Genomic DNA, 16,870 nt, shown 5'->3' with positions numbered 1-16,870 from the left:
TCCTGCTGCGGCTCCGCCCTGTGGAACTCCGTGTTTCTGGTTCCTGCTGCTGGTTCCTGCTGCGGCTCCGCCCTGTGGAACGCCGTGTTGCTGGTTCCTGCTGCGGCTCCGCCCTGTGGAACGCCGTGTTGCTGGTTCCTGCTGCGGCTCCGCCCTGTGGAACTCCGTGTTTCTGGTTCCTGCTGCTGGTTCCTGCTGCGGCTCCGCCCTGTGGAACGCCGTGTTGCTGGTTCCTGCTGCGGCTCCGCCCTGTGGAACGCCGTGTTGCTGGTTCCTGCTGCGGCTCCGCCCTGTGGAACTCCGTGTTTCTGGTTCCTGCTGCTGGTTCCTGCTGCGGCTCCGCCCTGTGGAACTCCGTGTTTCTGGTTCCTGCTGCTGGTTCCTGCTGCGGCTCCGCCCTGTGGAACTCCGTGTTGCTGGTTCCTGCTGCGGCTCCGCCCTGTGGAACGCCGTGTTGCTGGTTCCTGCTGCGGCTCCGCCCTGTGGAACTCCGTGTTTCTGGTTCCTGCTGCTGGTTCCTGCTGCGGCTCCGCCCTGTGGAACTCCGTGTTGCTGGTTCCTGCTGCGGCTCCGCCCTGTGGAACGCCGTGTTGCTGGTTCCTGCTGCGGCTCCGCCCTGTGGAACTCCGTGTTTCTGGTTCCTGCTGCTGGTTCCTGCTGCGGCTCCGCCCTGTGGAACTCCGTGTTGCTGGTTCCTGCTGCGGCTCCGCCCTGTGGAACTCCGTGTTGCTGGTTCCTGCTGCGGCTCCGCCCTGTGGAACTCCGTGTTGCTGGTTCCTGCTGCGGCTCCGCCCTGTAGAACTCTGTAACTCTGGCTGCAGGAGCTCCACAGCTTCTTACGGCATCAAATGAACGTCTCTGGAGTTTGGTTGTTGATCGAAGGCGACCGGAGGACGAGTCTCAGGTGCAGCAATTCATGATGTTGTCTTCAGTGACTTTTTCCTGTTTTACGCTAGATTAGTCATTGTTAGCTATTTCGCTGCGGTACAAGTTTTCTAACGCTATATTTATGCTTATTTAGCATTTTTTCCGATTGTGTTTTCTCTGCTATTTTCAACATTGTCAACAGTCAGCAATTTGTGTTTTTTTTTAATTGAGCTTATTCAGCAGTATTCTTTGTGTTATTCCACATTTGCATTTCTCAACATACTGTACAAGTTGTCACTGAAAATCAGCTCCGACTCTCAGCGCAAGCTTCCCATTAACATTTGCATGTTTTCCCACAATGCACCTCACCAGTAATTTACCTAGCATGTCCGTGACTACGCTAAACCATCTAACCACAAACCACAAAGTCAAGGTCACTGAAGAGGAAAGCTAACGCTAGCGCTGTAGTAACCACAGTCGAAAAACTAATGCTAACATTATATAGCAACTTTTATCAATCAGGTTTAAACTATTTGTTTTGCTAATTTTAATAATTTTAAACATTCTTGTGGTATTTTGAGTTCATTTTGAGTATAGCGTAACAAATCTGTCAAGTTCAGCAATTCCAGTTATTTTCACAATGAAAGCATTTCTGAATGTTATTTATTTTGTAGTTTTAGGAATTTGCTCATGCTAACACACTAGCATCCACACGAGGAAAGCTAATGCTATGAAAAAATCTCAAATGTAAGCGTAACCATTTATCTATGTGACGGGACAGAAATACGTCTCAGGAAACTTTGTAGAAACTTTATTTTTTTTGTAAGAAAAAAGAGCTCACTTCTGCTAACAGCTCACGTCTCAAAACACTCAAGATTTGGGACATATTACAAATGCTAACATTCCGATGGTAACAGGTACGTGACCATAAACTTTGTGCGTAAGTGTGAACATCATTAGCATAGTTAAAACAAACAAAACAAAAATGGCTAGCTTGTTAGCATCAAATAAATAGATAAGCTAAAAACACAACAAAATAAAAACAGAATGTAACCTAGCATTTTAGCTAGTGTTAGCTTTTCAGTGTTGAGCGGAGCTAGCTGTTTGTCTGCAGGCTCGCATCTCATCAAGTAGCGTTCATCATGTTAGCTTCTCCACGTAGCACGGTGCTCGCTAGGTCAGGCCTAGCCACGTGTCCATCAGTGAGCTTACCATCCTCTGGTATTAGCAGTCTGTAGTGTTAGCTACTTCACACCAAAGGTAGCTAGCTTGGAACGCCGCCATCATCCTCAGAGTTAGCCAGGTAGCTCCGGCTGGCTTTAGCATGGCTAGCCGGGTTCCACAGGGGCGTTGTCCTCTCGGGGGGGCGGAGCCTCCAGGTGGATCGGAGTCACACCTGCCGGCTTCTTCACGCTAATGGGACAAACGAGAGCATTGGTTGCTAACACGTAGCTCACATGCTACTGAACAAAAATCTAAACGTAACACTTTTGTTTTTGCTCCCAGTTTTCATGAGCTGAACTCAAAGATGTAAAACACAAAACAGGCATTTCTCTCTATTGTTGACAGATCGGTCTAAATGTGTGTTAGTGAGCACTGAGATGACTCCTCCCACCTCACAGGTGTGGCAGGTCAAGATGCTGATAGACAGCAGGAATATTACACAGGTGTGTCTTGGGGTTACCACAATAAAAGTCCCTCTGAAATGTGCAGTCTGAGGTCACAGCTACTGCCGATGATGTCACAGGTTTTGAGGAGCGTCCAGTTGACATGCTGACTGCAGGAATTGTCCACCAGACCTGATGCCCGTCAATTAAAGGTTCATTTCTCCACCATGAGCGTCTCCAAAGACGTTTCAGAGAATTTGGCAGTGCATCCAACTGTCCTCACCAACGCAGACCAGGTGTGACCACACCAGCCCAGGACCTCCACCTCCAGCATGTTCACCTCCATGATGGTCTGAGACCGGCCACCTGGACAGCTGCTGCAACCATCGCTTTGCAGGACCAAAGACATTCTGCACAAACTGTCTCCACCTGACTGCAGCTCCTCGTCCTCATCAGGATCTCCACCTGATCTCCATGTTTGGGACGCTCTGGATCGGCAAAGACGACAGCGTGTTCCACTTCCGGCCAATATCCAGCAACCTGGCATAGCCATTGTAGAGGGTTCCACAGGCCACAATCAACAACCTGATCAAGTCTATGTGAAGGAGATGTGTTGCACTGCGGGAGGACAATGGTGGTCACACTCCATTGCGACCCCCCCAGTCCCACACAATAAAGCAAAACTGCACATTTCAGAGTGGTCTTTTATTGTGGCCACCCTAAGACACACCTGTGCAATATTCATACGTCTAATCAGCATCTTGATCTGCCACACCTGTGAGGTGGGATGGATTAACTCGGCAAAGGAGAAGTGCTCACCAACACATTTAGACAGATTTGTCATCAATATTTGAGAGAAATGGGTCTTTTGCATACAAAAGAAAAGTCTTGAGTTCAGCTCATGAAAAATAGGAGCAAAAACAAATGCGTTTATATTTTTGTTCAGTGTACTAATGTATCTGACAAGTTAATGTAGTTGAGATGCTGAAGAAAATCCTGAAATGCTGACAACATGCATTCAAACATGCTAATGCTATTGACATGCTAATGTAGCTGACATGCTAACACATTCCTAAATGCTAACATGGTACATACTACATATATAGCTAGCTGATGTGCCAACATCACTGACATGCTATAATTTCACACATGCTATAAGGGCTAACATGCTAGCACAACTGACACAATAAAGCTGACATAGTAACACCATACATGCTATGCTAACATCATGCATGCTATGCTAACGTCTTACATGCTAACAGTACTGACATTCTAACAAAGCTGACATGCAAAATTAGCTTAGACACTAATGAAGCTCACATGCTAATACGTAGCGTAGCGGTTCTTACGAGTATGGGGATGTTGGTGTAGCGACGACAAGGACGTGGTTTCTCTTTCTGAAGAGTCTCCACAGTCCAGCATGGTTCCCCCGCACATCCAGGTCCCAAACATGGAGGCACTGAGACCAGGAAGACCAGGACCAGAGGAACAAGAAGAAGAATCAGCTGGTGCTGGGCGCTCATGCAAACACTGTTAGCCATTTGTTGTTTTCCAATTCTAACCATCAGCGGTTAGCAATTAGCCATTTTTAGCATCAGTATTTAGCCATTAGCTATTTAGAGCATTGGTATTTAGCCATTAGCCATTTTTAGCATTAGTATTTTGTCATTAGCGTACCTTAGCTAGCTGTGTCCAGGTGCTGGTGTCTGACTCAGACTCCATCCTGATGAACATCACGTAGGTTTTTCCATCTGAGTCGGGAACGAAGGAATCCGAGCACGGATCTTTAGCGTGATCCAGAACCTCCGCGCTCCTGTAGCACACACACCAATGTTAGCTGAGCATTCACGCAGAGCGACTAACAGCAGCTTCGCATCAGCAGAATTGATATCTGTTTAAGATAAATAGCGGTAGCATAGCAACCATAGAACTACTTCATGCAAACAAGGAAAGTTAGCGCTCGCTCACACGAGACAAAACGTGACTTGTGTAGCTATGAAAGAACTGGTGAGTTAATGCTATCAGCACAACAGTAATGCGTCAATAGCAGCAAAGATGCGCCTTTCATTGCTAAGCTAGCAGTTATTAGCAAAGCAATTATCGAAATGTTACATGCTAACAAAATATTAGCACTAATTTAGCTACAATAGTTCTGCTATATTTTGAAAACAAAGGTTGCCCTAGCATAGCAACAATAGAACTGCTACACGCTGAATGAGGAAAAATAGGAGCAGTTAGAATGTTAACAGTAGTCACCTCAGCAGACAGCGAGCAAGTTAGCGACACAAATTGTCTCTATTAGCAATAGCATGTCAGGTGTATCGGTTAGCAGTTAGCACGTTATGTGGATTTGCTAGTACTATCATGTTAGCACGTTATGTGAATTTGTTCGCATTTGGTACGTTATTTGTTGATCTGTGAGCGTGAGCATGAGCATGTTATCAAGTTAGCATTAGCACGTTAGCATGTTACCTGAGCAGCGCATGGATTTCGGCCTCATACGCATCTTTCTTGACACTTGCCACATTTTTCATGACAACATTCGGAATTGTGTTGAACTTGTGCTTCTTGAAGTAAACTTCCTGCAACAAACATCGCAAATCTTTACCAAAACATTGCACAGTTTTAGAAGCTTTGTAAAACGTCCAGAGAACTAAAAACTTCATGAAAAAACTCACATGGAAATATCCGTTCATGTTGAGTCCGATGATTCCGAAGTGGTACGTCCGAGAAACATCGGGAATTACGCATTCTCGTCCACGACGCTGCTCTGGCATCCGCATCCACATGTCCCAGTCCCACAGCTAGCATGTTGGCATCAACATGTTAGCATCCACATGTCACCATAACACATTCTGCTGGACGATAAATTGTCCCAGAAATTATTGCGATAAACGATAATATTGCCGTTTTGATACCATTTTTCCACTAATATATTAATAATGGTATAATAATGCAAGTATACCCTTTTAAAGATAAATAAACTTTTATATCTGAAGAATATTACAAATTGATATTGTATTGTGAAAAAAGAGATTGTAAATATCCAAAATAAAGAATCAAACAACCTCATGTCCCCCTCTCCTCCTCACGGAGTCTCATGCTGCTCTCAGGTGTGCCAGCCTGGAAAACTGATCCACCTCATTTTTAATTATCGTGCAATTAATTGATTTATTGATTATCGCGACAGGCCTATGTCCTAGTCCCACAGCTAGCATGTTGGCACCAACATGTTAGCATCCACAGGTCTCAGTCCCACAGCTAGCATGTTAGCATAGCTGTTAATCCACACGTCCAGACATTAAACACGTAACGTTTTGGCAAGCTTAGCAGTTAGCATTAGCACAAGGTGTACAAACATACCATGACTCTGCAAAGCAGCCCACATTAGCTTTTCCCAACATTACCAATGTTTTAATGGCATCAGAAGCCGACACCCTAGCTCACCTTCTCGGGTGTCGGCCATTTTGGCTCCAGCTCATCCTTGTAGAGGCTTCGCTTCAGCACCCAGCCAAGTCCCGGCATGTTCTCCACCCGGTACAGAAGAGACGGGTCATCCGCCGTGTGCTCGTAGCCCTGGAAACAATCGTAATCGGGCTCAGGATGCTAAAAATGCTAACGCATGTTCTCCCCCTGGTACATAATAGACAGGTCATCTGCCGTATGCTCATAGCCCATGCTAACAATGTTAAAAATTCAAAAGATGCAACCTAAATGATAACAACAAGGTGCTAAAATTACTATACCGTAAAGAAATACTAACAATACTCATTTGTTATAAAGTCGTTAAAAAAAATTAATAAAAAAAAGCTGAAGCTGCCAAATCATAAAAGCGCTCATAGCCCTGGACTAAACTTGTTAATGTTATCATCAGTGCCTCGAGCCGTTAGCTGACCTGGTCGTTCCAGGCGGAAATGCAGTACAGACTCTCGTCTTCATCTAGGAGTCCGATTGTTTGGCTCAGGAAACTTCGGAAACGAGACAGAAGCTCGGTAAGAACATCGGAAGCAAAAGGGAAGCTGTTAGCATGGTGTTAGCGTACCTGAAGAAGTCGATGGAGATGTCGAGGTCTTCCTCCAGTACGATAGCGTAGTTGGCATCCTGACGCAAGAGGACAACATATGAACACGTGGAGGCTAATAGCTAATTAATGAAAGCTCGTAGCTATGGACTACAAGCTAAACGAGAGCATGATGGGAAACTCACCGGGTGGAGGTTGAAGGTTGCGGTCAGGCTAGCTTTGTAATGCTACAATGGAAACAAACAGTTACTACACTCAGACAAGCTTATGTAGTGAGTTAGCAGTAGCTGGCGTGATACCTGTGAGACGCGGGCATTTTTGATGCTAATGGGCGTGTGCTGGACGCCTTTCAGTCCGAATAATTCCACCACGTCCATGGGCTCCTGACGACGAGACAACGGTTAACACAGCCATTAGCATCCCACAGCTACAAACCCCTTAGCATAACTGATGTAGCAACTTTCGTAGCATTATCAGTTAGGTGTTTTTACATCACACGTTTGTTTTTTTCTTTGAGTTCATTTATCTACCTCATAGTATCTTTATGTTATGTGTTTTTATATAGTAGAATATATAGTGAAATCTTTAAGTGTTTTGACATTGAATGTTTTCACATTACGTGTTTTTACATTTCTTTTACTTACCTCGTAGTATCTTTACATTACGTGTGTTTACGTTGTTTTTACCCCATAGTACCTTTACGTTGCTTTTACCTCATAGTATCTTTATATTACGTATGTTTAAGTTGTTTTTACCACATAGTATCTTTACATTACGTATGTTTACGTTGTTTTTACCCCATAGTATCTTTACGTTGTTTTTACCTCATAGTATCTTTATATTACGTATGTTTAAGTAGTTTTTACCTTATAGTATCTTTACGTTGGTTTTACCTCATAGTATCTTTATATTACGTATGTTTACGTTGTTTTTACCACATAGTATCTTTACGTTGTTTTTACCTCATAGTATCTTTATATTACGTATGTTTACGTTGTTTTTACCCCATAGTATCTTTACGTTGTTTTTACCTCATAGTATCTTTATATTACGTATGTTTAAGTTGTTTTTACCTCATAGTATCTTTACGTTGGTTTTACCTCATAGTATCTTTACGTTGTTTTTACTTCATAGTATCTTTATATTACGTATGTTTACGCCATAGTATCTTTACGTTGTTTTTACCTCATAGTCTTTATATTACGTATGTTTAAGTTGTTTTTACCACATAGTATCTTTGTATTACGTATGTTTAAGTTGTTTTTACCCCATAGTATCTTTACGTTGGTTTTACCTCATAGTATCTTTATATTCCGTATGTTTAAGTAGTTTTTACCTCATAGTATCTTTACGTTGGTTTTACCTCATAGTATCTTTATATTCCGTATGTTTACGTTGTTTTTACCCCATAGTATCTTTACGTTGTTTTTACCCCATAGTATCTTTACGTTGTTTTTACCTCATAGTATCTTTACGTTGGTTTTACCTCATAGTATATTTACATTACGTATGTTTGTTGTTTTTACCTTGTAGTGTCTTTATGTATGTTTTTGTTGTTTTTATCTCATAGTATCTTTACATTACTTATGTTTTTACCTTGCAGTATATTTACATTACGTATGTTTACGTTGCTTTTACCTCGTAGTATCCGTCGATGAAGACAGTGATCATGTTGGGATTGACTCCGTTAGCCGATAGCAGCGATCGCAGCATCCTGTCAACACAGTTAGCGGTTAGCATGTTAACTCACACACTCCAATGAATTAGCGTGTTAGAAGGCTAGCACACCTGTACAAGTAGTTTGGTCGGTTTCCCGCGATGACAGCAACGGGAACGTTGAACACGTTGTTGAGCGGGAGCTGGAACCACAACATGCTAACTTTTAGCTACTACAGATAATGCTATAAACATTAGTTTTAACACAGGCAGCTAGGTACAACATGAGGAGAGCTAATGCTAAAGTCAGTGGCTAACACACGAAGAACACTAATACTTATACTAAGACTAACCCTAGAGACAGAAGCTAACACTGTTAGCCTGCTATTATCTAATTGCTTGCCCACTTTTAGCCCACTGCTAGCCTATATTTAGCCTGTTACTTTGCTAGCCAACTGTTATTTTGCACTTAGCCTACTTGTAGCCTGTTGCTAGCCAACCATTGGCCTGTTGTTAGCATGTATGTATGTATGTCAGAAAATAACACTACTAACCTACATTTTGACTATTGTTAGACTATTTCCATTCTGTAGCCAACCCACAATGAGCCTACCTTTAGCCTGTTGCTAGGCTACTGTCAGCTTGTGAGTGGAAAGGAAGTCAACATTGCTAGCCTACTCTTTTGCAACTTTTAATCTGTTGCTAACCTGGTTCTGTTAGCCAGATGCTGATGCAGATTTGAAGTGAAAAGGGGCGGAGCCTCTATGTACGAGAGAAGGGTTGGCGTGAAAAGGGCGGAGACTTGACGTACAGGGGCGGGGTTAAAGTGAAAGGCGGAGGGGCCTCTGCTAAAGATTGAAGTGAAAGGGGATGGAGCCGATACTTACGGGGCAGGGTTGGAAGCGAAAGGGGCGGAGCCACTACTCACAGGGGCGGGGTGGAAGTGAAAGAGGCATAGCCTGTACTTACGGGGGCGGGATTGAAGTGAAAGGGGGCGGGATCTCGGCAGCTACATATGGACCCGTAACCTTCCACTTTGCTGCAGAAGGTTTTCCGACGTCGGTTCAGTTCCCCGTCGCTCCACAAACACTCCGACTCTGCTAGCAACGATAGTATGTTAACTACAACATGTAACCTCCAAATGCTAAGCTAACATTAGAATAAATATTAATGTGAAACCTATCTGTTCGTCAATGAAAAGGCGGGCCTGTTTTAGCATTTATTAGCCTCTGCTAGCAAATGCTTGCCAACTTGAGCTAAAGCTCATAAAATGTTATGTGTAACAGCGCGCTAGCATTTGTGAACCTGGGTTCACATGCATTACCATATTCAAGAACGTGCTCTGTGAAAAAACATAATGTTGAAAACTCCACATTGTACACTCGAAACAGATGCGCTAATGAATATTTAAAAATGTAAAAACACGTAAACATTCTTAAAAAAGAATTGAAAAATGTGTGAATAAAGAAAAATGTCAAATAAAAACCCTGAAACCCATGAAAAACATGTAACTAAGACTTTACACGAAGAAATTTTCACGCACACTAGAACATGCTAATGCATGAAAAAACATGTTAATAAATAGGTAAAAAAGTTCAATATGCTTTAATGGCATAAAAATGGAAAAAACACTAAAGATATCGTGGGAAATTGCGTTAACTTCAGGTGCTAAAAGCTAACACTAGTGATGCTAAGCTAGCGGTTTACCTTCGGAGACGCCAAGTTGGACTTGCGTTTTGAGCAGAACGGGATCGGCCCAACTCGACAGAGACGGAGACTTAGAACTCTTTTCTCCGTAAACGATGCCTAAAACACAAACAAACATGCCACGATAAGCGAGGCTAGCTTTCTACGGTAGTAAACGATGACATGCTAAAAGGGCTACTTTAGCTAGCATTGCTAACGCAAACAGCTAATTGGCCAACATTAGCATTTTGACACTAATGTTTTGATAGTAATGTTTTTGCGCCTTTTACAACAGATCATTAGTGTGAAAAGGCTTAAAACATTAGCATCAGATTAACGTTGAAACATGCTGAAAGATGCAAACATTTGTCAACATGACAATGCTATGATCTCAACATGACGCCAACAACTACATGCTAATGTTTTGACAAGAACATTCAGGCAAAAATTTTGATACTAGCTATTTGATGCTAATGTTTTTTAACGTGGTCATCGCTAACATTTTAATGTTATGTTGTAACGCCAACGTTTTTAGGCTAGCGTCTTGTTGCCACTCTTTTGACGCTAAATATTTTATGTTCTGAGGTTAACATTGCAACGCTAACGTGATGATCCAAACATTTCAATATGAATATTATGACACCAAAGATTTGACGCGACCATTCTAGCACCACTGTTTTGAGGCTAACGTTGGGAACACTCCGTATCAGAACGCAAATGCATGCTAGCATTCCAACGACAGCATTGACATGCTAACTGCGAGATGCAAACAGCAGCTAGCGTACCTGTCTTCTGTATGACTAGCGTCCACATGCTTTTTTTTTTTAAAGGTACCAGATGCTAACAGCGAGATGCTAACAGCAGCTAGCGTACCTATCTTCTGCATGACTGGTGTCCACATGTTTTTTTCAAGCTATCAAATGCGAACATGCTTGCAGCGGCTAGCATACCTCCCTTCTGTACGACTAGCGTCCACATGTCCCTCCAGTTGAGGTTTGCAGCTTCCGAACTCCCGAGTCCCTTAAGAAGATTTTTGGCTGTGTCCTTTAGATGAAACGTTCCCTCGTCCTGCGGGACGATATTAAACGTTAACTCATTGTCAGTTAGCGTTAGCTGTACCATGATTACGTAGCCTGACCTTGATGGTGAAGATGAGAACTCGTCCGGGAGTCACCATGTTGAGGAAGAGAACTAGCGCTTCGTCCTCATGAGGAGAGTACGTATCGAAGATTCGCTTTGCCATCACGTGACCCTGAAACACATGCTAATGCTGTCAGTACATATCAAAGACTCGTTTCGACATCATGTGACCTTGAAACACAAGCTAATACCAACATTGGCTTCGCCATCATGTGACCCTGACGACAAACGCATGCTAATGTTCAGGCTAATTACCAGTGACGTGCAGTCAGGGCCTACCCAAGGCTGAATTGAAATGAATGAAATGTTCATTTTGATTATTTGTTTTAATTATAATACAATTATAATTTATTTTTCAATATCCGGTAGCCTACAGTACCTATAGGTTTGAAAGTGTCAGCATGTTGTGCTTTTCATAGCCCAAATGACTCAACATCGCCATCTCCTGGTCCGGCAGAGAGGCTGCAGAAGTCACCCCCTCTCCTGCTGCTCTGCCTTTGCCAGTCATATCCAGTTTCTGGATGTTTGCTCATGGGCAGTCAGCTCTCCAATATGAAAATCATTTATGTAAAACGGCAAATTGCTACACTGCCTTTGGATGTAACCGTGCTATGCTAAATGCTAAAGGTACGTTCACAGTGCATTATTGAATTGATACCGTGCTGCTACGCTCTCTAGCTAGTTGGCGGGTTAACAGACAGGATGGCAGCGCGAGAGACGATAAAGACATTTTCACTACTTTCTTTAGAGGACAAACAGAGCAGCTTTAAAAGATGAGCGACAAACACCTGAGCTACAGACCTCCAGCAACGGAAAGATCAGAACATTGTTCTACTTTCATGTCAATCTGGGGAGCAGACGTTCTGCAGGAGCGGTTTCATCACCACAGACGTTCTACTATCAGAGTTGTTTTCATTTTCTCTGTTTCTGAGTTTCTAAGGTGAACAACAGACGCTCTGCCAGGTCATGAGATTGATCTTGTTGAGAGTCTGGAGATCTAGAATCATTGGTTAAGTTTCTGTAAAGTTGTTTTACCATCTTGGTTCTGTCAGATTAACACTTTACCAGCAGAAACATATTGTAGCGTCACGCAGCTGATTGCTGCAATGCATTATGGGAGTCTTTATTTGTGGTTGTATTAGGCTTGTTAGTGTTGGTAATGGTTGTGTTGTGTTTTTGTTGCTTAGTTCACGCAGTTAGTTAGTTGTTCTAGTTTAGTTTAATATTTGGAAGTTGGCAACCAGGAGTGAAGAGGGTTTGGTGTGTCTTGTCGTCCTCCAAGGTCTTCCTGTTTGGTGTGTCCAAATCAAAGCCTCTGCTGATGGCAGTTGGTATGAAGGGAAAAGCACGGCTTCATGTGTTAAGACTGCGAGACAAACGCCACAATACAGAAGTGTGGGTGGTGTCGACGCTGATGGCCTCGTAGTGCGTTGCCTTGCCTACCCATCAGTGATCACAGCACGTCACTGCTAATTACACATGCTAAGAAGCTAAAAGGCTAAACAAGCTAACAAAAAAAGACAAATGACATCGACTAACAAAACAAAACAATTCAATTCAACTTTATTTATATAGTGTCCAATAAAACAAAGTCATTTCAGGGCACTCTTACAGAGCAAACCCAACAAACACGCTAATGTTACAGGCTAACAAAACAGGTTAACAGGCTGCTAACATAGGCTAACGACATAGCCTAGTGCTATAGATTGAAGCTAATGAGACCTGCTGTGCTAACAGGCCAATGGCAATGAGAGATGCTAATACAGGCTGTGCAATCGGGCTAATGCTAGGTGCTAGTTGTCTCACCGTAGCCTGGTTGAGCACAATGACGTGTATCCCACGGCCCTGCTCCCGAGCGTCGTCCTCCAGAACCTTCAAGGCATGAAAAAACATGTAGTTAGCGTCAGCCATGGATTTAGTGTGGCTAGCCGCTAGTGACTTACGGTGGTCCCATCCACGGCAACGTAGACTTTGGAGCGGCTCGAGTAAACCTCCATGTCCAGTATTCTGTGGCCGCTAGCCGGGCGGCGCGGTGTCTCCATGTTGGCGTTAGCATCCTCTAGAAGAAAGTTGGGAATTCAAAAAACAAAACAAAAAAAAAACAGCCTATGCTAACGGTGATTCCACAGCTTTTCTTAGGGTGCATCAACAGTCCCTCCTATCTCCCAATAGTCTTTTCTATCTCCTAATAGTCCCTAGGAACCACTGATGCTTCCTTTAGAACCTCCTTTAGTCTAGGAACTACTGATGGTTCCTTTAGAACCTCCTTTAGCCTAGGAACCACTGATGCTCCCTGTAGAACCTCCTTTAGCCTAGGAACCACTGATGCTTCCTTTAGAACCTCCTTTAGCCTAGGAACCACTGATGCTCCCTGTAGAACCTCCTTTAGCCTAGGAACCACTGATGCTTCCTTTAGAACCTCCTTTAGCCTAGGAACCACTGATGCTTCCTTTAGAACCTCCTTTAGCCTAGGAACCACTGATGCTTCCTTTAGAACCTCCTTTAGCCTAGGAACCACAGATGCTTCCTTTAGTTTCTCTTTTCCTTTGATTTACATTCAAACCTTGTGATATTTGACATTATATCAGTGGTTTTATTGCCACAGGGGAAAGTGGTATTTTGGAACCCAGCCTTAAGCCCGCTGGTTCCTCCCGGTTCTTTGGTCCTATACTTGGTTGTTTAAAAGAGCAAAAATACGTTTTACCATTTATTTAGCAAAGTTAGTAAAGTTAGCCATATGCAATGCGCAGCGCTGGACCTGAACGTCTCACGCAGGAGGACCAGCAGAGTGTCCTACTTCTGTGGTTCGACATTTATCTTCTGGACGGGGCCACGGCTCGACAACAGGTTGGGCTTCAGCACCCTTGGTCAATTTGGTCATGGCGTCTGTTGCCAACCGTGTGTCATGAAAGCTGCATGTGTGTGTTGTTATCCGGAGTAGCTGAGTTCTAATCTGTTGTTGTGCCATCCTACGTCAGGCTGAGAGCAGAACGACCTGATCCTGGAGTGAACAGTAAGAATGTCCTGGTTAGAATGAATGGACGGATTTTCAGGATCTAAGCATACACGTAAGCCTAGATCAAAGTATTGCTAATGTAATATCCGTCAACTAGAAATCACTGTTTTATACTACATTTCTGAAATTTTGAGTTTTTTCATTACGACTGACGTCACTAACTTTCACCGTTGTCGAATTATTATTACGCAACCTAGTGGAAGTGTGGTCCAACTGTCACAACACGATCATATTTCCTAACTCCTTTAGGAAGCCTCCTAACACCTTTCCTAACTCCTTTAGGAAGCCTCCTAACACCTTTCCTAACTCCTTTAGGAAGTCTCCTAACACCTTTCACTAACTCCTTTAGGAAGCCTCCTAACACCTTTACTAACTCCTTTAGGAAGCCTCCTAACACCTTTCCTAACTCCTTTAGGAAGTCTCCTAACACCTTTCACTAACTCCTTTAGGAAGCCTCCTAACACCTTTCCTAACTCCTTTAGGAAGTCTCCTAACACCTTTCACTAACTCCTTTAGGAAGTCTCCTAACACCTTTCCTTAACTCCTTTAGGAAGCCTCCTAACACCTTTCACTAACTCCTTTAGGAAGCCTCCTAACACCTTTCCTTAGCTCCTTTAGGAAGTCTCCTAACACCTTTCCTATCTCCTTTAGGAAGCCTCCTAACACCTTTCCTTAACTCCTTTAGGAAGCCTCCTAACACCTTTCCTTAACTCCTTTAGGAAGCCTCCTAACACCTTTCACTAACTCCTATAGGAAGTATTCCTAGGTGTTAGGAGACTTCCTAAAGGAGTTAGTAAAGGTGTTAGGAGGCTTCCTAAAGGAGTTAGTAAAGGTGTTAGGAGGCTTCCTAAAGGAGTTAAGGAAAGGTGTTAGGAGGCTTCCTAAAGGAGTTAGTAAAGGTGTTAGGAGGCTTCCTAAAGGAGTTAGTAAAGGTGTTAGGAGGCTTCCTAAAGGAGTTAAGGAAAGGTGTTAGGAGGCTTCCTAAAGGAGTTAAGGAAAGGTGTTAGGAGACTTCCTAAAGGAGTTAGTAAATGTGTTAGGAGACTTCCTAAAGGAGTTAGTAAAGGTGTTAGGAGGCTTCCTAAAGGAGTTAAGGAAAGGTGGATAGGAAAGGAGATAGGAGAGACTGTTAAGACAGATTCTATAAAAAGCCACTAGCGAGTTTCCTCATTAAGACAGCCAATGCCAACGTTAGCATCAACATTAAGACAGCTAATGTTTTAGCATAAATATGACAGATTGTTTTGTGGCCAACATTAGCATGTAGCTTTTAATTTGCGCTAGCAAAAAAAGAAACAACAAAAAAAAGCTAGCTCGCTTGTTAACGACGGCGTTACCGTAGTCTTGAGCGGTGGCATCCTCGCTGGCGACACGCCGCGTGTCTAGGATTAGCTTGATGTTCACGATAACGGTGACGAGCAGGAAGATGACGGAACCCGCCTGTTCAAAGAAAATCTAATTATGATGGAAGTTAACAAAGCATGTCCAATAAATAGAAACGCATTTAGGCAGGCATCCTGGAAAATCAAACAGATCAGTTTTCTACGTGTTGTTTTTACGTACAATGCCAAGAAAATGCATAAAAGTAAAATGTGAAAAACAAAAACTCATAAAAAGGTTGTCAAAAACACAAATATCACATAAAAAAACCTTTAATAATACGTAAAAAACAATCATGTAAAGACCTGGCAACACCAAAAGTCACATAAAAATACACTTAAAAACACGTAAAAATGTCCATTAAAACAAGTAAAAGAAACAGATAATGACATTAAACAATTGTAAAGTCACGCAATAAAAACATGTAAAAATACGCAAAGAAACCCCCAAAACAGAAATCAGTAAAAAAATCACATGAAGACAGGAGGACTCTTTTTAACCCCTCCGGCCCCGGTGTGGTTGCCACCCGTTACCTGGCAGAACCTGCGGAGGCTCCTCTTGCTGGAGACCCGATACCTCCAGGTTCGGTACAAACTCCTCTGCTGCCGCGGGACGAACGGCTTGGCCCGGGGGTTCGGGGTCCACGACTCCATCGGACCGGACCGGACCGGACCGGAGGGGGGGAAGCTGCTGCTCCGAGGAGCTGCCGGAGCCGCTCACATCCTCCACGGACGCACCGACTCCCTCCACCCGCTGAACTCAGGGAGCTGCCGGAAAAACTCACCGGAAGCTTCCCGCTAAACAAAACTAGTTCCGCGGCTCCTGAATCACGATAAAAACCGCAAAAATCGTTAAAATGGCGGAAATAATCTCCGCACTGGAGCTAGTCAGGGCTACATGCTAACATGCAGCGATCGATGGCGCAATGAAATGACGTCACACCGGAGGTTATAAGCGTTGACGTCATCACTTTGCACTCCAGACTGATCACTTGCTGCCATCTAGTGGATTTTTCTTTTATTTTGTTTTAGTTTCTTTTTTTAATGAAATTATTTAAGTTTTCTGATTTTTAAATTAAAAAACATCTAGTTATTTAAATCTTATTTATTTTTCTATTTTACTTTTACAATTTTAAAACATCCCCCCAACGTCCCCCCATCTCCGAAATGTCCCTCCGATCTCCTAATAGTCCCTTCTATCTCCTACAAGTCCCTCCTAACTCCTAATAGTCCCTCATGTCTCCTACTAGTCCCTCCTATCTCCTAATAGTCCCTCCTATCTCTACTTGTCCCTCCTATCTCCTAATAGTCCCTCTTGTCTCCTAAAAGTCCCTACTGTCTGCTACTAGTCCTTCCTATCTCCTATTAGTCCCTCCTGTCTCCTACTAGTCCCTCCTATCTCCTAACAGTCCCTACTAGCTCCTACTAGTCCCTCCGATCTCCAACTAGTCCCTCCTATCTCCTACTAGTACCCCATCTCCTAATAGTCCCTTCTATC

The 16,870-nt window shown here is 43.3% G+C and overlaps 1 protein-coding gene across 3 annotated transcripts; it reads right to left on the bottom strand.

Annotated features, from left to right (window-relative positions):
- Nucleotides 1-1,091: 1,091 nt before the first annotated feature.
- Nucleotides 1,092-16,304, bottom strand: pomgnt1 (protein O-linked mannose N-acetylglucosaminyltransferase 1 (beta 1,2-)). Of its 3 annotated transcripts, none has more exons than XM_080472800.1 (20): nt 15,907-16,304; nt 15,331-15,433; nt 12,921-13,036; nt 12,784-12,849; nt 10,976-11,089; nt 10,788-10,905; nt 9,859-9,957; nt 9,121-9,248; nt 8,284-8,354; nt 8,134-8,209; nt 6,795-6,878; nt 6,681-6,722; nt 6,517-6,575; nt 6,370-6,442; nt 5,922-6,050; nt 5,153-5,278; nt 4,947-5,056; nt 4,152-4,287; nt 3,824-3,933; nt 1,092-2,280 (listed from the first exon to the last, which is right to left on the bottom strand). In XM_080472800.1, exons 1-20 carry the CDS (start codon nt 16,024-16,026, stop codon nt 2,196-2,198), a joined length of 1,965 nt encoding a protein of 654 aa, XP_080328926.1. In that variant the 5' UTR covers nt 16,027-16,304; the 3' UTR covers nt 1,092-2,195. The 3 variants fall into 3 exon arrangements, 2 of the variants coding, with proteins under 2 accessions (XP_080328926.1, XP_080328925.1); XM_080472799.1 differs by having other exon boundaries at nt 1,662-2,280; nt 9,121-9,251; nt 15,907-16,297; XR_013935686.1 differs by having other exon boundaries at nt 1,663-2,280; nt 4,947-5,052; nt 9,121-9,251; nt 15,907-16,297.
- Nucleotides 16,305-16,870: the final 566 nt, after the last annotated feature.

This window comes from Lipophrys pholis (genome assembly GCF_963383615.2).
Source record: "Lipophrys pholis genome assembly, chromosome: 10".
Classification (NCBI taxonomy): Eukaryota; Metazoa; Chordata; class Actinopteri; order Blenniiformes; family Blenniidae; genus Lipophrys; species Lipophrys pholis.
Note: the sequence above shows the minus strand (reverse complement) of the source record. Positions and strands in the feature narration are given on the sequence as shown.

Excerpts from the sequence above, each read along its gene's own strand:
- pomgnt1 (XM_080472799.1), bottom strand. The coding sequence starts at position 16,026 with ATGGAGTCGTGGACCCCGAACCCCCGGGCCAAGCCGTTCGTCCCGCGG. Across the intron at positions 10,906-10,975 it reads TTCTCATCTTCACCATCAAG|GACGAGGGAACGTTTCATCT; the intron begins GTCAGGCTACGT and ends ATCGTCCCGCAG. Across the intron at positions 6,576-6,680 it reads CAACCTTCAACCTCCACCCG|GATGCCAACTACGCTATCGT; the intron begins GTGAGTTTCCCA and ends CTCTTGCGTCAG.